General features: G+C 42.6%; 1 protein-coding gene across 7 annotated transcripts in view; it reads left to right on the top strand.

Annotated features, from left to right (window-relative positions):
* The window catches only part of TRIP12 (thyroid hormone receptor interactor 12), a 124,697-nt gene that overhangs the window by 28,554 nt on the left and 72,087 nt on the right, over nt 1–24,056 (top strand). For all 7 annotated transcript variants that reach the window (XM_090054336.1, XM_090054339.1, XM_090054338.1 and 4 more), the window contains one exon: nt 9,529–9,675. In XM_090054336.1, coding sequence (XP_089910462.1) covers nt 9,578–9,675 — 98 coding nt within the window. In that variant the 5' untranslated portion in view covers nt 9,529–9,577. The remainder of the gene's footprint in view (nt 1–9,528; nt 9,676–24,056) is intronic.

The raw sequence follows: 24,056 nt of genomic DNA, 5'->3' as shown, positions 1-24,056 counted from the left end.
TCTTGTGCTGTATTTATAAAACTTCACCTCCAAAGATTTGACTAGCATGCATTGTATTAGTCCATCTTTGGCAGGTTCACTGCCATTGCTTTCTACTACTTTATTATTATTTATTTTATTTTTTTTTGGAGAAAAAAGTTTTAGGTCTCTTTTTTTTTTTTTTTTTTTAATTAAATTCAGATTTTCTCACTCTAGCTTAGTGTAAATCTTTAAACCAGTTGAAATATTTGGGCATGTTTTAATAGACGAGTGAAACAAAAGGCTATTTGCTTTATCCCATTGGTCTCCAACCTTTTTATGGTGAAGATCACTTTTTGGCACCCCAGGATCTACCACCCTCTTTTGGCGCCCACCTGTTTGGGAGGAGGGACAGATTTGTGGCTTAGCATACCCTTTCTTAGAAGCTAAACTAGACCCTTTAAATGCACTCTGTGCCAAACTGTAAAGTTTCTTGAAGTTGGTGAACCTTAACTAAGCAATAAAATACTATACTGGGCTAGATGAATGGTCTGTCTAGCCCCTTACGCAGGGGTGGGCTATTAGTTCAGCTGGAGGGCTGCTTAACAAGTTTTGGTGAGGTGTTGAGGATCCTCAAGGGTAGCCTTGCCCCTTGACAGGTGCCTTGCCCCCTAGTTTCCATCTTGGAACTGGAAGTAGTAGCTGCATTGGAGGGAGAGTGCATGTCTAGTGTAATCCATTCCCTGTCAAGTTCTTCCTTGCATCTATTGTCATTGCTTTAGGGCTGTTGGAGAACAATCCCTGACTTTATTCAGCAGGTCTCAGTGGATCTCACCTGGTTATATTATCTGTTCCCATAATCTTGTTTATAGGCAATGGGTTTCACACAAACTGCATTACATTTTAAAAAGTACTTTCTCTAGTTTGTTTTAAGTGCATCGTCACTGTTAATTTCAGTGAATGCTAAAGGTCCTGGTGGCTGTGGGAGCGGTGAGTTGTGCCTCTCACTACCAGGTGGGCTGGGGACATGGCATCTTCAGCCCACTTAGCTCTGCTCCTAAAAGCATCCATACACTTAAATGGTGGTGGCTTGCTTTTAACTAAACCTCATTTGACGAGCTTTAGTCCAAGTGCCACCACTGCCATTTTTAAGCTCTGGGACACTGATTCCCTTGATGAGCCAGGGTTCCATCCTGCTCCCTGCCCCAGCATCCCATTCACTGTCTTGGTTGGGCACCACCTCCAGACCTTGCCCCTGCCCCAGCCCCACTCCCTCCCTTACTGTGGGGACCTCTGTCTGTCTGTACCCCATAAGTGTTTTCTCTCCCCCATGACCCTTACTCTCCACAGACTTACCTGCAGGGCGCTGCTCTGCACGCTGCTCACCTGTGCTTCTGTAAATCAGTTATTAGATTGGTATCAGCTGATTATTCACCAGGCATAAAAATCAGCTATCAGTATCAGCCAAGAAAATCTCTATCGGTGCACCCCTAGTGCATGCCCCCTAGCTTGTATTCTGGGACTAGTGAATAACAATTCTCTGTTCACTTTATTCATACTCTTCATTATTGTATGGATCTTATCATATTCCCCCTCACCCATGCCCCCTGCAGTTTTCTTTCCAAACTGAAGGGTCTTCGTCTCTTTCCGTATCCCTAACCATTTTTGTTGCCCTTCTCTGTACCTTTTCTAATTCTGTTGCACCTTTCTCAAGGTGTGAAGATGAGAATTTTACACATTATTTAATATGTGGGTAGGTGCTTCTAATAATGCCTACATTTTTTACTGGTTCTTTTCATTGCTGCTGTGCATTGAGCTGATGTTTATAGAGAACTATCTCCAATGACTCCCAGCTGTCTTTCTTGAGTTGTAACGGCTAATTCAGAGTCCAGCATTGTATACCTAATACTTCCGGTTATTTTTCTCTGTGTGTATTACTCTGCATTTGAAGCTTCTGTCACTCTGTCCGTCCACTTGAGTTTTGTGACATCTTTCTGCAGCTTCTCACCCACAGCTAGGGATTTGACTACCTGAAATTTAGGCTCATCTGCAAACTTGAAGATTTCACCGTGCACTCACTTTTTCCAAGTAGTTTATGAAATTATTGAACAAGGCCAGGCCCAGCATGGATGGATCCTTGTGGAACTCAGCTATTATCTCTTGCCGATCTTGAAAAAGTGGCCATTTGTTTCCCCTTTATCTTTTGACCAGGTTGTGAGCCACCAAAAGACCTTCCCTCCAATCCTTTGGAGTGGCAATTCAGACTTTCTTTTTTTATTATTATTTTTACTATATTTTTGAGCCCTTGGTAAGGGACCTTGCTAAAAGTTTTGGAAAATCGAAATGTGTCAAGTCAGCTGAATTTCCCCCTTGTCCATGTGCTTGTTTAATACCTTCAAAGAATTCCACCAAATTGAGACAAGCTTTTTCTACATGAAAGCCATGCTGACTCTTTCTTGGCATATTGTATGAACCCATACGACTGCTGCTTTTTATTCTTTACTGTACTAGCAATTTTCCAAGAATAGAAGTGAGATCCACTAGTTTGTAGTTCCCAAGAGTGCCTCTGGAGCCCATTTTGAGGATGGGCTTATGGTTCTTTAGCACTCTCAGGTGAATATCATCTGATCCTTGTGATTTTTATTAATGCTTAATTGATCAATTTGCTCTTAACAAAAAACCCTGTTATCACATCAGTTTAACTTGACCCGCATTATACTGCAGTAAAGGCTGATCCAAAGAATTCATTTAAATTCTCAGGTGTCACCCTTTCATCCTCGGGTGCACTGCTACCTTGTCAACCGAGGGGCCCGATCCTGACGGGGTGAGGCCGGTGCACTTTTTCATCTTGGTCGTCTAATCTTGGGTCCTACCAATTCTTTAGCTGTCTTGCTGGTTTTATTTTTTCCCCACTTAAACCTTGCTTTAAAGTTTTTAGCATATGTTTCAAAGTGCTCCTTGTTCTTTTTTGATTTCCCTTATTATGCTTTCATGCTTTACCTGCCAGAATTTGTGTAATTTCTTGTTTGTGTTTTTTTTCTTTAGTTTTGGTGCACTCTCCCATGTCTTTTTCAGTTTCAATAAGTTTTTTAACGATACCTTTTGGCTTTTGATGGTTATCTTAGATCTGTTATAAAACCAATCAGGGTCTTTATTGGACCGCTTCGGCATACTTTTGGATTTGCAGTATACTTAAAAAACAAACAAACAAACAAAAAAACCCAAAAAACGCCCCCCTTGAGTCTCTAGTGGTGGTTTTTAAATGGCTTTCGGGCTTCCTAATGGCCTCTCTTCTAGTGGTGCACCGATTTATTATATATTGGATTGGCACTGATAAAAGGAAAATTAGCATTATTGCTGCTAGTGGTTTTTTTGATCAGTGAAGCTGATAATCTTCACTAGTTAAATATAATATGCTTTCTGGCTGGGGCCTCTGGATACCACGTACATGCATGCTTGTGGCCAGGAATGCAGCTGGGCAGTGTGGAGAGCAGTGCCCTGCAGGTAAGCCTGTGGAGGGGAAGGGGCATGGGTGGGCATAGGCAGAGGGAGAAGGGGGAAGGGAGGGCTGGGTGTTTGCATACCCCCTGGGGGGAAAGTTTCGGGGGGGGGGGGGGGGGGCTGGGGCTGGGACCGGGCAGGGATCAGGGCAGCCATTTCCCCCATAGCACAGCCCAGTCCTGCTTTCAGTAGTCACTTCAGTAGATCAGTTCTGATTCAGGTAGACTCCTGGCCAATCCAGGAGGGTTGGCAACCTTAGCTGGGGCTGGGAGGGCTGCCCAGCCAGGAGGGTGGTGAATGGGACCCAGGGCTAGGGTGGGGAGGCGGATGGAGCTGTGGGTGGCTTGTCCAGGAGGTAAGGGGGCAAGTAGGGAGCAGGAGCAAGTCCCCGCTGCTTTCTGCAACCCCTGGGTGAGGTGTGAGGGGGTATGTGCCCCCCACAGACTTGTGCATGGGGTAGATGTGGGCTACGCTCCTCGCTGTGGGCTTGGGGCTCTCCACTTTGCTGCCTTTGCCCCAGGGGCTTTGTGCTGGCTGTGTGCTCCCTGCCCACCTAGCATCAATAGGGATGGTGAGTTGTGTCTCTTGTTGCTGGGCAGAAAGGGGGTGACTGGCTGGCGTGGGGCCTCCAGGACAAAGACAGCAGGGTAGAGAGCCCCAAGCCCACAGTGAGCAGCCTGCATCTGCCTTCACTCCACTTGGCTCAGCTCCGATTTTTAAAAGTGTCTATGATCTTAAATGGTGGTGGTGACTCTTGAACTAAAGTTCATGCGACCAAGCTTTAGTTCATGTCCCTGGCACCATTTAAGTGCTGGGATGCTGATCCACTGGATGAGCCACCTGCAGCTGTGCCCCATTCCCTGTCCTGGCCCCAGATTCCATTCCCTGCCCTGGCTGCATAGGACCTCCTGCCTCCATCTGCAGCCTACCTGCCCTCCCCATACATGCCCCTTCTGTTCTACAGACTTACCTGCAAGGAGCTGCTTTCCACACTGCCTGGCTGCATTCCTGTAAATCAAATATCAGATTGGTATTGGTTGATTTGGCTGAATTAATAATTGGCTATCAGTATTGGCCAAGAAAATCTTTATCAGTACACCCCTACTCTTTCATTTTTGATTAGTTTCTTTTAAAGTCTTTCTAAGACTCAAATTTTCACTTTCTGAAGCTTAAATATCAGTGTAGTGGATTTCTTGGCTTCAGTACTTCAGTAGTGATCACAATATAAATCAAAGTTAAAGATGTTAACTTTGATTTATATTGTGATCACTATTACAGTAGTTCACTTAGAGAGCTCTTACACCAGGTTCTGAGTATTAATTAAAATTTGGTTTTTTGTTTTGTTTTTGTGTTTGGTTTTTTGTTTTTAAGAACTGTTTTTCTTTTGTGGCTTCCAAGATAAGTTGTTCTAGAAAGGAATATCTCTGCATCTCACTCTGAGGTATTTACCCAGTCTGCCACTATTGCATGTCCCACTGTGCAGCTTCTCGAATATGTCCCTTAGCAAATCATAGTCTGTTATTGTTTATACTGTCTTCTGACATAGTGACACTCCTCCAGAGGTATGTTCTATTCTGTCATTCTTGTATAGTTTGTGTTCTGGTGTGAAAGGATCCCACTGAGATCATCTTTCCACTGTTTCTCTCTGGAATCCTTCTTTTTGTCAATACCTTCATTCTAGTTCATGCCCTCCTTTTTTAAGGCTTCTATCTTTTGTAGAAATGCTTTTAAATTTTCCCCTTCTTATGTTTGTGCATGCCACTTGATCAAGTATCTGATTGTTGTCTTGTACTTTCCTCCTTATCCTTTTTCAAGAGCAAACTGTGAGGTCCCTCACTTCAAGGATTGCTTTTCTGCAGCTGTTGGCTGTCTCCAGTTTTGAGTTTAAAAATTTCTCCACAAACTTTTTAATTTTTAGTGCCAGCAATCTGGTTTAAGTGGAGCCCACACTTTTTCTATACAGGCTTATCTTGTCTTAAAAGGTTTTCCTGGTTACTAATAAATTTTAAATCCCTTCTCTCTACTTCAGGGGTTGGCAACCCTGGCATACATGCCAGTGTGGCACACAAAGGAATTTTGCTTGACACATATACCTTGGGGCAGACGGTGGGGAAGTGGCTGTGCTGCCACAAAAAAGAATTGGGTCCCTCGCAGCTCCTCCCCCACCACCACCCCTGGATGCTAACATCTTACAAATTGAGGCTGTGGGTGTTTTAGGTGCTCTGCCCAAACATGCTGTCCCCTGCCCTGCAACATCTTGTCCATTGATTTCAGATTGTGGCTCTGTCTAGCTGGCTCTGCATATGGAAATGGAAGCATTTCAGGGAAAGCTGACATAGAGGTCCTGAATTTAAATCACCTGCTTAGCAGCCCAAACTTTAGCCTCCAGGACTTCTCCAGTATACTTCCCTAGGCTGTTTAGTACCCACATGGACTTTGACTGTAGACTCCTCCCTAGAAATCTGTCTACACATCTTGTGAGATCAGCTGCCTTTTGCAAGCAAGTAACCATATTGTTCTTCTGGACACCACAGATCCAGTTGGTTTTTTTTTTTTTTGTGTTTTTTATGTGCATCGATTTCACTATGGCACTAGTGCAACCTGGTTCTTTCTATGCTGTGGGGTCCCTTCCCTTCCCTTGGAGATGTGTGTTAGTACAAGATATTATGACATCAGGAGAAGTCTTCCACATCCTTTTCCCTATCTTGGTTTCAAGTAATTAGATCCCCTTCAGCACACATGGCTGCTGGATACTTAAGCTAAATGAACAATTTTACATATTCACTTTGTAAATTAGGTTAATTGATGTGATGGTTCTTGCACTTCAATCCAATAGCATTTGACTATGAGGATACATAACAGACATCCTGTCCAGGAGTAAAAGCACATGAGCAAAGGGTAGTCTTTAGTGCAACCAGGGGCTGTTGGACTGTACCTAGCTAAAGTCAAAATAGCATCTGACTATCTTAATGCTGAAATTAGCTCTTGAAATCTGTGGAAAAACTGGCAATAAATGACTATTTAAAATGGATACTGAAGCCTTATTGCAAATTCAGATGTTCTATTTAAGACCAGTATACTATGCTGGATAATTGGCAGCTTATCACCAGTTTTGTGGTACTGTTGTTGATAATACCTTATTTTTTTTATTAGAACTGTAAAAATGAACCGTACAATAAATAAATGCATTGAAAATGGTGCACAAATTAATTGCATTGCAAGTGCCTCTCTTAAACTAGGCTGAGGTATGAGGAGCAGACTGGTGTTTGTGGGGGTTTTTTGTTTTTTGTTTTTAATTTTTATTTTTATTAAAGAATTTTCTTGATTTTATTTGGGCAGACGTTTGCAGAAGAAATTAGCTGTCATTCAGGTGTACTATATGGGACGGGGCTCCCCTGCATGGTGCTGAATAGCAGTTTATGGCACTCGCAGAACAATGTTCTTGCTCTTCTATACAGTTTATCATGTGAAAATATTTTTATTTTGTGTCCAAAAATCAAAATTACTTTACTTTTCAGTGTGAGGCTGTAACATGGAGGGCCAAGTGAGCTTGGCTGTCCAAGCAGTACTGAAAACTCCTGTGCATAGAACAGTTGTTTATACCTGCATCATTGTCCTCTTCTGACTCCAGTGTTGCCCTTCAAAGCTAGCAATCACAAAATTCTCATTGGCTGGCCTTAAAAGAAGAAACTAGTGACTGATTTAGACTATATTTTTGAGATACTGCTGTTTCTCACCAGTCCTGGATGATTGTTGGAGTGAGAGCAACTTTCAGGACAAATGCTTATTCCGGGAGTCTTAGCCCAGTGTTACTTTCTGGGAAATGGGTGCCAACTCAGTCTTGGGTTGATGCTACTCCTTTCCAGAAGGTGATTCTACAAATACCCTTACATAACTGAAGCTGGAACAAGCTATACATATCTTCTCAGGTGTGGTAGTGTCTTAAATTTTGCGAGGGGAGTAAGACAAAAGAGTTGAAGGCCTAACTTATTTAGAATGGTAGGAGTCAAAGATTAGAATTTTATTTCAGTAGGCTGAAGCAATCCTAATAGCCAAGGTGGCTTAATAATCAGTATTTTGTGTATCTCTGTTTCACTATAATCATAATGGAAGTATAAAGTTCACAAAAACATTGAGTTGTGAGGAGAACTGTCCAGCGTATAGAATGGGTAGACAAAATGAAGCCCGTGGGCCAGTCTTGCCTGCCGAGTGATTTTTAATTCGGCCTGCATGGGAGAGTAGCTGGGGTCATGGCTGGTCTTGCCACCTCCAGGTGCACAATGGAGCTGGGGCAGTGTGGCAGCCACACTTGGCTTCTTGGCAGCCCTGTTGGCAGTCTCTCCTTCCAGCTGCTGCTGCCAGTGTCATCACTATTGCCAGACTTGCTCTCCACACCTGTCTACCCTGCACCCACCACTGGACCCGGCAGGTGGCGGGGCTCAATGGAGACCGACTCGGGACTCCCGCAGGCAGGAAGCACTTGCTGGGTAGATAAAACGAGGCTGCGGGTGGGCAGGGCACGGAGCAGAGTGGAACAGGTGGGGCTGGAGCTGGGATTGCGAGGCAGTGGCAGTGTGGGGCCAGGGCCTGGGGCAGAACTGCAGTCTGCTTCTCGCATCCAGGAGCAGTGGTGAAGACAGGATGGGCCAGAGGATCAATTTTTTTTTTTTCCCTCCCCGCCTTGCCGTGTCAGCACTTCCCTTCCCCTAGTCCTTAACAGCTTCCCAAAACTGTAGGTGGTTCTCCAGCCCAAATAATTGCCTGTCTCAGTGCAAAGAATCTTTTGGGCAAAGGGTGAGGGTTGTTGCGAAATATGAAAACATCTGCTCTTCACAGAAACTTCAGTGGCTCTTTTTAAGTTCAGAAGTATACTTCTGAACTCTTACTTCAAAGCTAAGAAGCTTACCAAAAAAAATGAACAGGCATTAGTTAGTGTTTATGGCTGATAATAGAGGCAAGCAGCAGTTCAAAACCCTGGCTCCTTGGACCTTCTCCAGTTTATTTCCACTCTTTCTAGTTTCATGTAGAATATAGTTTCAATAAGGGGGGAAAAAAAAAAGTATCACCTACAATGTGTGTGTTTGTGTGTGCACATGTTAAGTTTTAATATTGAAGCTGGACTCCATAAGTAAGGTTTGCTGGCGACAGTTCAGTTGCTGTAAAACTGCCAGTGCAAAATAGCTTAGTTTGGCACGGTGTAGAGTAGTTTTCCTTCCTTTGCTTAGGAACTAAGCAAGCATGAAGCTTTGAAATGCCTTTGTCTTCTCTTCAAGGACATTGTAGGATGTTGTTGGTTCCCTCCCCACCACCTTTAGAGGTTGCTGGCAAAAATGTCTATAAAAATGCTGTAAGCTTTCATAGACATTTTTAACCTTTCCAAGACTGAATGGTTTAAATCATTATGTGCCCATGATGCTTGACTTGATTATTATAAGCTTATTAACTTTTCTCAGGTTTTTATAATTCCTCAAACTGAAAAAAAATCTGAACTGGGATTTCTGATTCACAGATTGGTCTCTTGTCCTGAATAATTCCATATATAAATCCACTCTTTATGTATGTAGAAGTTACATAAATATGACTACCAAAAAGTCTAATTTTAACTACTATACTGTAAACAGTCGTCCCACATAAATCTTATGCACCACTTCTTAAGAATTGGCTGAAATACAAGTGTGCTGCCTGCCTCTGTAAAGCTTACCATGTTCACCAACACCACTGGTTCATGATAGTTGCTGTCTCAAGTTGCTGTTTGAAGGCAGTTTTTGTTTATCCATAGGATATCTACAGACACTGAGTTCTAAGTCGCACTTGTTTTATGTGACAATATCACTGAAAAATTATCATTGTTTATAGGATACGAGTAGCAGCCATGCTAATTAAGAGGTTTTTGATCTGTGTCCTCACTTATGATGTTACTGTCTTTTCTTTTGAGAGTAGTAGTTAACCTGAAATCGAAGACCTTTTTTTTCCATTAAGAGTCTCTTCTTGCTTATTTAATAAAGGTGTTATTTTTTGGAGTGTCTTTACCTGTTTCATCTGAACTTTTTTTTTTTCCCCCCCACCCAGTGAATGGTAGTGTCTAGAAAGGGTATGTCCCTTCAGGAGAGAGGTGCCAATGTCCAACCGGCCTAATAACAATCCAGGGGGGTCACTGCGACGTTCACAGAGGAACACTGCCGGGGCCCAACCACAAGACGACGCAGTAGGAGGAAGGTATGTTGTCTTTATATTTGTGTTGCTAAAACAGTTGTGGGTGGGTTGGTGTGGGTGTGTATATACATGTGTAGCACGTACATGTAAACAAATTCCAAGTTGTCTACTTCTCTAGTACCAAAAAGTGGAGTTACTTTCTATGTGGCTTGCAGCAGCACTGCAGCTGGTACTTAGGCCAAAACGATTGGAAGAAGAAGGAAAAAAAAAATCCAACTTTTTAAAGCATTTGAGCTACTGTAAAAATGTAGCCTCATGAGTAGGGGTCTTCCGAACTCGAGGCAGCGGCTGACCAATTTTGCAGGCAGATTGCAGGGCTGGCTGCCACTTCTTAGGAGCTTATTGTGGTAGGTTGCTTCCTCCCCTTTCCCTTCCCCAGTTCTGGCCAAGGGGCCCTGACTCCTGCCACTGATTTGGTGGAGAGGGCTGTCTGTCATACGGCTCGCCCTTTTATTACTGGTTGGCTCATGGCCCTGCTGATTGGAGTGGGGTGGGGTCACATGACAGGCAGCTGTCTCAACCAATCAGTGGGGAGAGGCAGGGAAGGCAGCCTAGTCATGCCTGGTAGCCCCCTTTTGTGCCAAGCTGCGCAGCTGGGAGGACTGTTGGTTCCCAGTGGAGAGCCAGCACTTTATTTTTAATAGATTGTGCAATTTCATGATTTCCACAGAATCATGATTTGAATAGGTCCCTACTCATGAGAGGTTCTAATTATCTGACTTAAGTATCACAATCCTGTTTGTTTGCAGACTCCCAAAATAATAGTATTTCCATTCTGATTAGTTAATAAAAGTGTTTTCTTCTTTATCCCTAGCAGATGGAGAAGTGAAACTGTTGATTTCAGTTAGTTGACCCCTTTAAAAGGGGACTAGTGAGTGACATTAGTTTGTATGGAGTATTTTTTCCTACAAGTGAAGGGTTTTTGTCTATGCAGTGTAAGGGGGAAAAAAAAATTGTGACTGTGACTGGGGGGGGTTACCTTGATTCAAATTAGATGTTTGCCCACTTTGTTTCCTAAAAATGCATCTTTGTATTTTGAGGCAACAGGAAAAACTATTTAGCAAGAGGGCTGCATAATGGGTACAGTACTGTATGTACAAGAGTTTCTTTAGGAAGGCATGTCACATGCTGGGCCACTAGTAGGTTCCTTCTGTGATTATATAGCAACAGAGCTGTTGCAAGCTGGCTTCCATAACCATAGTCCTCTCGGTTAAGTGAACCAATGGTCTAAAGTGCAGTATCTCTAATGTGTAGCACAACATTGTGTAGGTCCCTACAGACTAATTAAAGCACAAAGGGAAGAACTTTTTTGAGGGGAATAAATCTGGCCTATATGGCTGCGTCCACACAAGTGTGAATCTTTGATACCCTTGGAACAACTAGCAGTGCTACACCTTGTGCTGCTGTTAACTGTCCCCAGGGAATACCTGTGGCATGTGCTGTCTGGTGTGTGGCAAGTTATCCTGGGTGGGGTAGGGGAGGTTAAGGGTAAGCACTGGGCTGGCTCCAGCAGCCTTACCGGGGTTCCTGGGTCTGTAGCAGCAGCAGTTCTGCTGCTCGGAGTGTGGCCAGCAGCCGGAGTGTGGCTCCAGCTGGCAAGGCTCCAGTTTTGAGCACCACACACAGTCCACACGTGTGCCATTCCACTTTTTCTTACCCCTAGATATCCAGGAGCCAAAATACCTACCGCACTGCTCCCTTTCACCATGGAGAACAGCTGAACATATGGCACTGCAGGCATGTCTGTGACCCCTGCATGGCTGTGCTTATCTGAACATGGCCTGTGGGTGCATCTTTCAAAAACCCCTTTACCTTACTTCTTATTTGTCTAATTATCTCCAGTACTCTTGGTAGCCTTGTCAAGTAGACTGCCAAATACATTTATTTTATAATGTATATTTCTTTTATACTTCTAATACTTCCTTGCTGGGTTTCATATTTTATTTACATGTGAACCTTGGTTGTACTTGAGCATGATTTTTTTTTGGGTGGTGGTGTGCATCTTTGTAGATGCTGCTGGACAGTGCCAGCCTCCTGACGCAACATGATATATTCCAATGTGAAAGATTCTTTCTGTTGTAGTCGGAAACTGGATTGTTATGTTCTAGTGTGTATTGACTTGGAGATTTTTGCAGCTAATCGCAAGTACTACTGACAGTGACCTAATTAAGTGGGTGGTGGTTAAGACAGGTACTCTACTGAAAAATTCTTAACACAAAACTGTTTGCCTCCAACAGTGCACTTTTAACATTTTTATTTCTGAACCAGGAAGTGGAAAATGGAAAGTTGGAAACGAGTAATATCCTGGATTGCTTTTACAGTCTCAGTATTCTAATAATCTGCTGGTGGCTTTGCAGCTTGCTTTGGTAACAGAAGTAGAAGAGGTGACTGCCTTAGTTAACAAGACAGAAATATAATGTATGGAGAGCCAGGGTACATCCATCCCAACACCACCTCCTGAAGCAAGGTTCTTGCATCCAGCTCTATATATCAACATGCTTTCCTACAAGACAGACACTGCATTGTAGCTTACTTAAATATAAAGTGAAAGACAGTGGCTGCCCTTTAATGGGTAGTTAATTTTTTTATTTTAATTTTGAGTTCAGAATTCCCAAAGGGAACTTGACTGTTTTGTGATGTGTACTGTCTCTAACTTCATAGCAGAATGCCAGGGAGAAGCTTTACTCTGAATCAAACGGGAATGGAAGAACTTTAGGGGGAATACTTTTTTTATTATAATAAAGGTCCTTGTTCAGTGTTGGTGACTGATTGTTACTTCTGTTGTCACAACATAGTGTCAGAAGATAACCTATTTTTAACCAGTATTATTAAGAGTACTTAAGTTTCAACTTTTCACGCACTTCAGTCATATTCTTGAGACTACTTAAGTATAAGGAGCACACACTGAATTTTAAACTGCAAAAAACCTTAATGCAATTCTAATACATAGGTTTATTCTGTAACTTAAGTTATGAGGACCAAAATCAAAATGTGTAGGTACTTACTGAGAAATAACTTATTCTTGCATAGTTATGGACACTTCATTCCAGAAAGAAAATGTAATGTAATTGTTCCTTTAACCTGGGGTATAGAGGCTTGGAAGAAAACAATCTGTATTAACAAGCAGGTTCCTATCCCTTCTTTCAAGTCTACACGTTCCAAAGAGATGGATGTGTCAGGGGAGAGCATAGGACAGACTTGCCATCTAAAGCAGAAGGCGAAAAGGAAATTTAGAAGTTTGCCTCAAAATATGGTAACTTGAGGCATGTACCTTTTTGGTTGGATTGTTTTGTGAAACTTGTGTCCGATAGCAATGTTAATTAATAGTTTCATCTATCTACTTTAGCACATTAATTGGAAAGATGTTCTTCTTGTTGACTATGTGTAAGGGTAAAGTCAGTCTTAAAATGAAAAGCACTTTTTGAAGTACCCTTAAAGACTTCGAACAAAATCTCACCTAGGTTTTATATTGCCCATTTCATCCATAGAACTGGAAGCACTTTTAAGGTTTAAGGTTCTTATTTCCAGTTAGAAAAAAAAGGCTGATGTTCTCCAATGCCTGGAAAAAATAGAAGCTCTTATTGTGTCGGTGTTGTTGTATGCATGGGGAAGGATTCAGCTGTTCCTGCTCTACTTTCATTAGGGTATTTACCCACTTAAGGAGATGTTTGGAAGTCCAGTATAAATATCTCTTACACTTCACTAGTAAAAATGAAACTAGACAAGTGGGATTTGCAAGAAATTCCAGCATTAAACTAGTTACACACACTACGAGCCATTCATATTAACAAACAAGGATATTAAGATGCGTTTTAGCTGCCAGGGACTAGGCATTGTGTTCTGAAATGCAAGTATTTTACAAGACATCATTTTTTCTCACATGTTGCATGCTACCAAATAGAGTATGAACCTCTGCTTTCCAAAAAAAAAAGAATGTAGAAAAAAGTGTGGGGACGGGCATTTTTTTTCTTCTTCAAATTGTAGCTAACCATTATGACATGGAGTAAGTCCTCTTGGAGGCATTGTCCAGGAAGTGTGTCCTCCCAGGAGACAGTCTGCAAGAGATGGCTAGAAGTTCAAGGAATACTTATTGTCATGCAAGGTTAGGTCTCAGACCCTTGCAAGGGCATGAGTAAGACTATTTACAGGAGCTTGTATAAAGAAAAAGAAGTAATGCAGTGTTGTTCCCATACCACAGGCATCATTAAGATGCTACCAGCAGTTCCCTTGCTGCTTCAGAGACAAGGTAGTGCTCAGCCAATATCTATACCTGTAAAAGGGTGAACATGCTAAGCCAGATAAAACAGCAGCCAGCTTGGCAGCTGCATGGCATGTACTGTGTCTCTAGATTTACCCACCCCAATCTGGGGAGGAGGCAGGGAAAGTGTATGTGTGGTGTGCAAGTAAATATGGTACATCTGTCAAGTTCCTTATGTGGAGCCACAGCATAAGACATTTGACAGAGATAACCCACACCCACCTTGAGCCTGTACTGGCTTTTAGGTATGGGGAGGGGGGAAAAAAACAAATTTTACACGTGCCAGAAAACACATGTTCCAGGCTAAGTAAGTTATCCCAACAGCATTTTACAGCTTGCCATAAAACATACCATATTATAACACAAGCAGCTACTTTTTTACATTTTATGGTAAGCTGTAAAACATTGTTGGGACAGCTTATTTAGCCAGAGAACTGTTTTCTGGCACATGTAAAATTAGTTTAGGATAAACACAAGTTTTAATGGCCTACTGTTCCACAAACCAATTGCAGAGGTACATAAGCAAATAAAGTTTAATAACATTGAGACCCTGATCTGGCTTAAGTTTTCCCCTCATACAACTTCTGATTCTCATTTAATATCAGCTTTGACTTGTTAAACTACTCCAGCTGCCAGGAAGAGCATAATAACTAATTTTAGCATACATGAAGGAAATAACTAGCAGAATTATATTGGAACTGGAGATGCCAAGCTAAGAAATCTTTCTTGAAGAGTACCTACTGGGAAGACTTCTCAAGTGGAGTCCTGTAACAATCTGTCCTGGGCCCAATCTGCAGTGAGTGTTTTGCTAATTACTTAAATGATGGAATAAAGTACTCTTAAATATTGTAGATGACATGAATCTTGGGGATGGGGTAGGGTTTGCTCTAAGCCCTCTGGAGGACTGCAGCATTTGTCAGGATCATTTTGGAGAGAGGATCTGAGATGAAAGTCAGTAAAACAGATTTCTACAGCAATCAAATGCTGAGACGCAAAATGAGAATTAACTGCCTGAAAGCATTATCCCAGGAAAATTAGGGGACCTGGGGGGGAGGAATGTGTCTGTAGTGGGTCTCACAATTTGGGAAGTCAGCATGTGAGGTATTTTTGTTTTGTTTGTTTAGTTAACAGAATGAACTTAATTTTGTGGAATTATTGACAGGAGTGTCTTGTGCAAGATGGGAGGTATAACTGCAGTTACTGTGGTCAGTTTTTGGCACCACAGTTCAAGAAGGCTGTAGAAAACTTGGAATTCAGTGGGCATCAAGAAGAATAGGAGTTGTATCAAATACTGACTTGAGAGACAAAGTTGAAAGATTTGTGGGTTTTGTTTCATTTCTTTGTCTTTTTCCCCTTGGGGAAAAACCATGATATGCCCTAAATCCTCCAGTACATAGACAGATAGTTGTGATCAGTCCTTCTCTGAGATTGCTGGGGAAAGGGCAAAAAAAATTGGCAGATCTTGCAGCAAAGATTACTTAAGCTGCATTTTAAGAGAACCTCTAATAGCCAGGGTGGTAAAACACTGCAGTAGGTTTAATAGGAAGCACTTAAGAATGCGCTGGGCAAAAGTCTGAGGAATGGTCTCAGAAAACACTGTCTGTTCCATCCAATATTGAACTAGTTAGTTCTTCCAATTCTCTGGGCTCTTGATGTGACAAAAGCTTGTGTGAGCTACTATCTTAGTGAGGTGTTAGTGCCAACTGATAGCAATTTAAAATGTCAATACTTAACTTTTTTCTCTTGTATATCAGGGAGAATGTCACTAGACTCCCATATCAAGTTGTTTGACCTTTATTTCCTAATTGGCTCTTTTTTCTAGCCTCATGAGTCACTAATGATGGTACGTACTTGAAACTATCTAGATTTTTCAAAAGGACCACTTTTTCAAGTGTAAAAGCCACAATGAAATGCTGTGCTATTTCTGGATGAACCTGCTTGGGTACCAGAAGTAGCATATCTATATTAGTGTGGCACTGGTGCTTGGATTAATATATCTTGCTCAAAGTCAATTTAAAGAACACCAGCTGCCTCTGTTAAAAGGGTACATGAGCTTTTGCCAATCTCCACCATTTAAGAGGGAATTGGATTATTTAGTTAGTTAGATTCATAGTTTTAGGGGCTGGAAGGGACCTCACAAGATAATTGGGTCCAGCCCCCCTGCACTAGGCAGGAAAGACAACTGGGATCAGGTGACCCCAGCGAGTTGACTGTCCAGTCTCCTCTTGAAGATTTCCAGGGTAGGTGATTTCACCACCTCTGGAGGGAGTTCCACAATCTAGACACCCTGACTTGTTTTGTATTGCCACAGTAATGGAGCCCTGTTTTTTGTATACCAGGATCTCACTGTGAACCAAAAAAGGGTCCCTTCCCCAGAGGTCTCTTTCAAATCTTAAGTTGCAAGTTCTCTATCAGCAGACTGGGAACTGTCATTTAGAGCTGTACATGAAGCAAAGCAATAAGCTGGCTAACCTTAAATGAACAAGCTTTTATCCATACATTTTTTTTTTTTTTTTTCACTTTGGGCTTGCTTGGTACTTGCAACTAAGAGCTATTCTCCATAGTTTTCCAAAGCAGAGGGCATCTCTTTTAGCAACATTAGACATTGGTCTTGTCTTTTTCCTTGTCTATAAAACAGACTAGTTGGAAGAAGAAAAACTGGCAGAGTTTGAGTCTTTGGAATATAACACCTTACATCTTCACCTGGAGACTTGTCACTCCTTATCTGTGAGAGGCTCTAGCCTCTGGATCATAGAGCCTTTCCAGAAGTCCTTCTTGGTTAGCTGAGGATTTTGAAATTAGACTTCAGGGATTGAAAGTTCCCAAGTTTTTTTTAATGTTATATAGTGTTTTGCAACTACCAAATGGTACTAACCTTTTAAGACTTTGTAGCATGTGCCAGCAACTTTTGCTGCCAACAGCTAAGATTGCTCAAACCCATTTTGGGGATATTAGTCCCATTTAGTGTAGGCTTGGTGGTCTTCTTGTGACCTGCAAAGAACAAGGACCTGAAGAAACAAAACTTTTTAAATATTTCTGCACCAGCATTGTTCTAGGTACAAATACTGGATTTATCCAGCCACATTTGCAATCCAGTCCCTATTTTCTTTATTGTATAAAGAAACTTTTACTGTTCTTCTTATCTCCATTTTCCTCTGCAACTGATTCACCTGACTTCTCAAAATCTTGTTTTATCCCTACTTTTTTTGATCTATAAATTTTGTTCTGTTTAATTTGCACCCACAGACTTAAAACTTTAGGGCCAAGCTTCTTATTTTAACAGTAACTTCTCAAAGCTATTTGTATGTGCTTGCTTTTACATCAGATTGTATATAAATGAAGTCCAGTTTTTCTTAAACTGTAAAAAAGCAAACTTTTAAAATTCTGAAATTACAGAAATCTGAAAATATTCAGCAGTATGCCAAGTTTCAGTTAAGCTTTGAAATTAAAATTATTTCACACCTTTTGGTTTTTTGTTTTGTTTTTTTCTTAAGTTTGGACTGGCAGTTTAGACAGCTGGGTCAATCCGCAGACTCCTTTACCAGTTAACACTACTGAATTTTATTATGTTGGGCAACTTTTTGTTGGTCCAGCCCTGCAAGTTTAAATTTATGTGAGTACATCTGAACAATGTTACCAGCTCTAAGGGGTACATTAAACAGATTTATTTGAGTTTTGACTTTCACTCTAGTGGTGAGATCCAGATTGACTGACTTATTCATGGTCAAGGTAAAATGGCGTCTAGAGCTGGGATACAGCTTGGAAGTTAGAGGTGCACCAATACATTGGTTCATACTGTATCAGCACCAATAAAAGAAAAATTGATGTCATCGGCAATTGGCTTTTTTAGCTGATGTGGCCAATTAAAAGCTGCATGCATGCATGCAGCTGCAGCATGTACGCACGCAGCTTGTGGAGCACTGTCTAGCTGGTAAGTCTGTTGGGAGGAAGTGGTGTGGGGTGGGCAGATCAAAGCCCTTGTGGCGAGGGGGGGAGTGGGGCTGGGGCAGGGTGTGGGACAGCTGCAAGCAGCTTGTCCAGGGATGTGGGGAGGGGAGGGGGGTTGTATCCCTCTGCTCTGTGCACCCTCAGGGGAGCCAGGGGGCATGTGCGCAACTGGATCTACATGTGACGCAAGGACAGGCTGCTGCTGTGGGCCTGGAGCAATGCCAGGGTCTTCCTGGTGGGGGGGGGTTGGGCCTGGGTTGGGGTTATGCTTGGGGTGGGCTGTGGTGGCACTGGGAGGGGGTTTATGGGGGGCTATGGTGAATTCTGGGGTGGCTGTAGCCCCCCAACCCCAGTATTGCCTCCCCCATGCACAGATCTGGGCGGCATGTCTCCCTATGGCTCCTCCAGGGCATGTATAGCAGGGACATCTGCCCCTCTGAACTCCTTGGACAAGCTGCACAGCTCTGTCCCCTGCCCCAGCTAGGCAGTGCCTGCCCCAGTCCCTCCCTCGCTGCAGGGGCCTTGATTTTTCCCCCCCCTTCCTCCCCTAGGCGATTTCTGCGCCAACAGACTTACCGGCTGGATACTGCTCTGTAAGCTGCCGAGCTGCATATCAGCAATTGGATCATTATTAACCAATCTGGCTTGTTAATAATTGGTCACTGGTATCGGCTCAAAAAATCTTTATCGGTGCCTATGAAAATCATCCTGGTTTCCAGATTTTTGCCTAAACTGGTAATACTTTTCTCACTTAAATTCAGAGGGGATCTTTTTTTCTCTTGAATGCAATATGCTTTTTTTCAGATCCATCTGTAAGACTTAGGTGTTCACTTCTGTCTCCGTATTTGCTTAGTAACCAAACTAAGGAGTAGTAGTCAGCTGACTCTTGTTCATTTGTTTTCTAGCTTTTATCTGAAGTAAGGAAACTTATTTGGCCAGTGTCATTGCTGAGCCACTGGCACGGCTGTTTGAGCTCTCATGGTGCTCTGGCCAGGTCCCTGAGGACTGGAAAAAGGCCAACATAGTGCCCATTTTCAAGAAGGAGAGAAGGGATAAGCTGGGTAACTTTAGGCCAGCCAGTCTTACCTCTATCCCTGGGAAAAATGCTGGAAAAAATCATCAAAGAGCACATTTGTGAAGGCCCAGCAGGGGAAGCAATGCTGAAAGGAAACTAGCACGGGTTTGTCGCAGGTAGATCCTACCTAACAAACCTCATAGCCTTTTATGGCCAGGTTACACACTGCCTTGACACAGGAGCTGAGGCCGATGTCTTCTACCTGGATTTTAGGAAGGCCTTTGACAGTTTCACATCCTATACTTACAGGGAAGCTAACGGGCTGTGGAGTGGATGCCTGCACAGTCAGATGGGTGGCTAACTGGCTTAGGGACCACACCCAGAGAGTGGTGGTGGACCGGTAGTTCTTGGCCTGGAAGGAGGTGGGCAATGGGGTCCTGAGGGTTTGGTCCTTGGACTGGTGGTGTTAAATATCTTCATCAGTGATTTTGGATGAGGGTGTCAAGAGCACCTTCTCCAAGTTCACAAATGGTACCAACTTATGGGGCAAAGTTAATACACCGTAGGGTAGGGAGCAGATATAGGCCGACCTGGACAAGATTAGATCAGTGGGCGGAACGAAATAGGATGCAGTTCAACAAAGGTAAATGTAAGGTACTCCATCTAGGAAGGAGGAATCCCCAGCAATCTGTATGTAGTGGGATGACCTCAGCAGCTCAGAGGCTGAGAGAGATCTTGAAGTCATGGTTGACTTCAACATGAGCATGAGCCGGCAGTGTAACGAGGCCATCAACAAAGCCAGTCGTACCTTGTTGTGTATTAGCAGATGCATGACCAACAGATCAAGGGAGGTGATGCTCCCCCTCGATGCAGCGTTAGGCTGCATTTGGAGTACTGTGTCCAGTTTTGGGCACTGCACTTCAAGAGAGACATGGAGAATCTGGAGAGGGTTCAGAGGAAGGCCACTCACATGACTAGTGATCTCCATGAAAGACCTTACAAGGAGAGGTTGAGAGATCTGGATCTCTTCAGACTTTACAAAAGACAGCTGAGGGGTGACCTTGTAGCCATCTATAAGTTTATCGGGGGGGGGACAGCAGGGAATTGGGGATGTGCTGTTTACCAGAGTGCCCCAGGGAGTAGCTATGAATAATGGGTGCAAACTAGTGGAAAGTAGATTTAGGTTAGACTTTAAGAAGAGATTTTTTTTTTTTTTACAGTAAGGGTGGCCAGAGTCTGAAATGGGCTTCCAAGAGAGGTGGTACTATTGCCTAACTTGGAGGTCTTCAAGAGGAAGCTTGATAGGCACCTGGCTGGAGTCATCTGACCTCGGTCCTCTTTCCTGTCAAGGACAGGGGGTCGGACATGATGATCCACTGGGTCCCTTCTGACTCTATAATCTATGAATTATGTATACAAGTCTTGGAGAAACTATTTTGGAAAAAAAAAAAAAGGGGGGGGGTGGTAGACCACCACGCCTGCTTCTTTTATCTTTAATTAGATGAGTCAGTGTGACCAAACTTTAAAGTTAAGTGAGTTCTTATGCAGCATTCTGGCTTGTGGAGTAAGGTGTAGAAACTGACAAGCACAGCAAAGGAGGAAGAAAATCTGTTGAACATCTTCTGGGGAATGCCTCCCACTCTTAGCTCAATTCCTTCCGGAAGAAGAATGAACTTGGGATCTTGACTAGTGTTTGACCTTCCATAGAAGTTTGTTAAAATACAGTTCCTTAATGTTGGTTTTATCTAATGCTATGTTGCTATCTATCATCTACCTCTTTCATAAGCCCATCTTAAATTTTTCAAAACTTAAGTTTGACAGAACCTGTTTTTCATTAAATTATTATATTGGCAACAGTCGAGCGGTCTTTCAGATTATGTTCAAATTTATTAGTTTTACTATTTTGCTTTTTCAGTGTCTTTTAACCCACTGAAGCCATTTATTTTGTACTTTACATACATTCACAATACTTTCAAAGCTACTAAAATACACTGTATCTTATGGTTTTTAAATTGGGCCCTTTAAATGGAAGAAGCTCCAATTTGCCCCCCACACTGCCACTTACACCCCCCTGCCCCCTTCTCTTCCAGGAAAAATTTTAATCAAATTCATTATTTTTGGGTAACTTTTTACAAATGACATGACCTGTTCAGAAAACTCTGGTAGCTGGTCATAATTGTCAGTGTCATAACTGTAATTGACAGTGTCTCTCATAGAATAATAGGCTGTGCCACTTGGTGTTAAACAGTCTGGCAAATCAAGCAGGCTAAACCCAAACTTTTGCTGCTGAACTCTTGCCTCTGAAGCCTGTAACAGGCTGCATAATAGAACATGAACTGAGGAAAGTGCATTCATAGGAATCTAAAGGGAAAATAGCATCACTGTCATGACATTGAAATTCTAATATGCTTTAACAACTATCAGACATCAGCTAGCGTTTGCTTTAGGTGAAACATTCCAAATTTCGTATTTGGAGGAGCGAATGACCAGTGTGTTGCCAAAAGAACTCTTGTTTGGAAGTTCCATAGGTCTTTGATTCTTCCCTTTTTTGCTTCCACCATCTGTCGTAGCTGTAGGTGATGATCCTGAAGGCTGAAATTTTGATAATATACTGCCAAGGTGAGGCAGACTTGCCAACAATGAGCTATCATTTTTTTCTGTAGACTGTACTATAGTAATACTCTCCACAATAATACTCTTTTGTCAGTCCAGTTTAATATGTTGGTCCTAATTTGGAAAGCCACCTGGACTTTTTGAATCAGTTGTACTAGAATAAAGGTGCTTTAATTCTGTGCCCAGAAGAAAGCTACTTTAGCTTGTGTTGATGTTGTCCATGCTACTATGAATCAAACTAAGGTTATGTCTTGCCTTCTTTATAGAAAGATGCATTGATTGTACAGTTTGTTTCTTAATGGAAGAAGTATTATCCGAGGGGGTATGTGTTGTGTGTGGGCAGATCCCAGAATTTGGGGAGGTAGGAAGAAGGAAGCAGCCACCTATACCCCACTCCCATTTTTCTGATTTCCTGCCCCCTCTCCCTAGTGCTGTAGGCCTTTCTGGAGACTTATTTAAAGTCCTCAAAATGTGTTGGCATTCCTTCCCTCCCATGCTCAAAGGTGTGTCCTCTCTTCCCTCCCCACCACCAGAAGCAGAGGAAGCTTAAAAACCTGCTCCTTCCACTCCTGCCAGGCTGCTTTGTGGCTGAGATCATAGGCAGAGGTGATTGAGTGGGGGAAGTTTCCCCCACTCTGCTCAGTCCCTCAGCAGCAGGTGTGGGGAGGAGGAACCCTTCAGCTCATCTCTGCTGCTGCAGTTCTCTACTGAGCCCAGCTTCCAGACCGCCTGCATGAAGCTGGTGGGAGTGGCTTTGAAGCTGGGAAAGGGGAGGGGAATAGGAGTGCTGTTGACTGTGGAAGGAAAGTTGAGGGATTCTTAAAGTCTCCAGTCTCTCCCATGGGGTGACTGAGGCTGAAAGGGGGTGTGCTGTCACTACACACACTAGATCTGTCTGTGTATCTGCAATAGATGCATTTTTCTATAAAGAAGGCAAGACATAACCTTATCTTAATTCCTGGCATCATAGGCAATATCAGCACAAGCTACGGAAGCTTTCTTCTGGGCATTGAATTACAGCACCTGCACTACAGTATGGGGGTAGGGGATAGGGGGTGTGCATGCCCACCTACATCTGTAGATAGATGTACACAGATAACTGTTCCTTTCTGTAGATGGAACAAAATGTGGCCTATCTCTTAATGGTGTGTTAATACTATGTTGATACTCTAAAAAAATACATTCCAGTAATGAAATGGTTTCTGATGCTGGTAGTACAGACAGAGCATAGTTGAATCATAACTGTGAAAGATAGTATTGCATCTATCCACTGTGTTCTTAATAGTAGTATATTAAGGTACAGACCCCCCCCCCATACCAACTATGTCCTGAAGGATAGGTGTACCAACATGCAGCCTCTGGCAAAAATTGCTCAATAATTGACACTTCCAAGGCTTTTCTTTCAAGACTGTAAGAATGCAGTTATGCTTCTCAAGGTTGTTTTATTTTCCTGCATTCATAATTTGAAAAGGAAAAATCTTAGCTAAGTAGCTCTGCTTCTGATTCTTTGCCTTCAGATGTCTTATACTTGACATGTCCAACACTTCATCTTTATAGAATTACTGAATAAATGTTATTAGCAAAAAACCCCCCTTGATTTAATTAAAAAAAACAAACAAAAAAACAACTGCCTTGAGCAGTCTCAAATCCTTTTATTTTCCCTTCCCCCTTTACTTTAGTAAGGGCAGAGAAACAGTGATCTTAACAGACATGTTTAAAAATATATTTTTCAATAGTGTATGAAGTTGGTGTGCCTCCTGTATGTATTTTACAAGTTGTGACAGTTCAAGGCAGTGGTCACCAACTGGTTGATCTTGATCAACTGGTTGATCATGGAGCCTCTGACAGTTGATCTCAGTCTGTCAGAGGTTCCATGATTTGGGAGCTGCAGGATGCGTGTGGCTGGGCTGAGCCATGGCCCCTGCTGCCTGGTCTGGGCTGGGTGAATTGGGTCAGAGCCTGGGCAGCTTGTCGGGGGGTGGGAATTGATCCTGGACTGCCAAAAAACGATCTTCACCATAAAAAGGTTGGAGACCACTGGTTTAAGGCGTGTCTGCTCATGAATTCACCTGTGGATATTATGTTGTTTGTTTATGTTGTGTCAGGCTGAGTGAATCTTCATTGTGAGTTATGAAAAGGTTGTCTCAACAGTGGGAAGCACTGTGACCTCACAGCTAGTTAACTACCTCTAAATCTTCCTTCCTGAGAGCTAGTTTGCTATGTATCAGGGTGACCTGTTAGCAGATGTTCTCCGCAGTGTTAAATGCAACTGTGTTCATTTTATTTAAATGGTAATTTTTAAAATAGAAAAATAAAGCCTAACTTATTCTTTCCCAATTATGAGCTATCGGAAGCCATGGAGCATGGGCAAGAAATGTCTTTGCAAAAACTTAAAAGTAGCAAAGCACTGATAGAGATTTTTGGGGGCTGATGCAGATAGCTGACTTCTTTTTTAAGGAGGCAGATTGGCTGATACTGATCCAGTTTCTAATACGCAGTCCTGCAGTTTGAAGAGCTGCGTCCAGGTGGTAAGTCTGTTGTGGTGGAAGG

Source organism: Crocodylus siamensis, chromosome 6, assembly GCF_052110815.1.
Source record: "Crocodylus siamensis isolate JL-2025a chromosome 6, ASM5211081v1, whole genome shotgun sequence".
In the NCBI taxonomy this organism is placed as follows: domain Eukaryota; kingdom Metazoa; phylum Chordata; order Crocodylia; family Crocodylidae; genus Crocodylus; species Crocodylus siamensis.
Note: the sequence above shows the minus strand (reverse complement) of the source record. Positions and strands in the feature narration are given on the sequence as shown.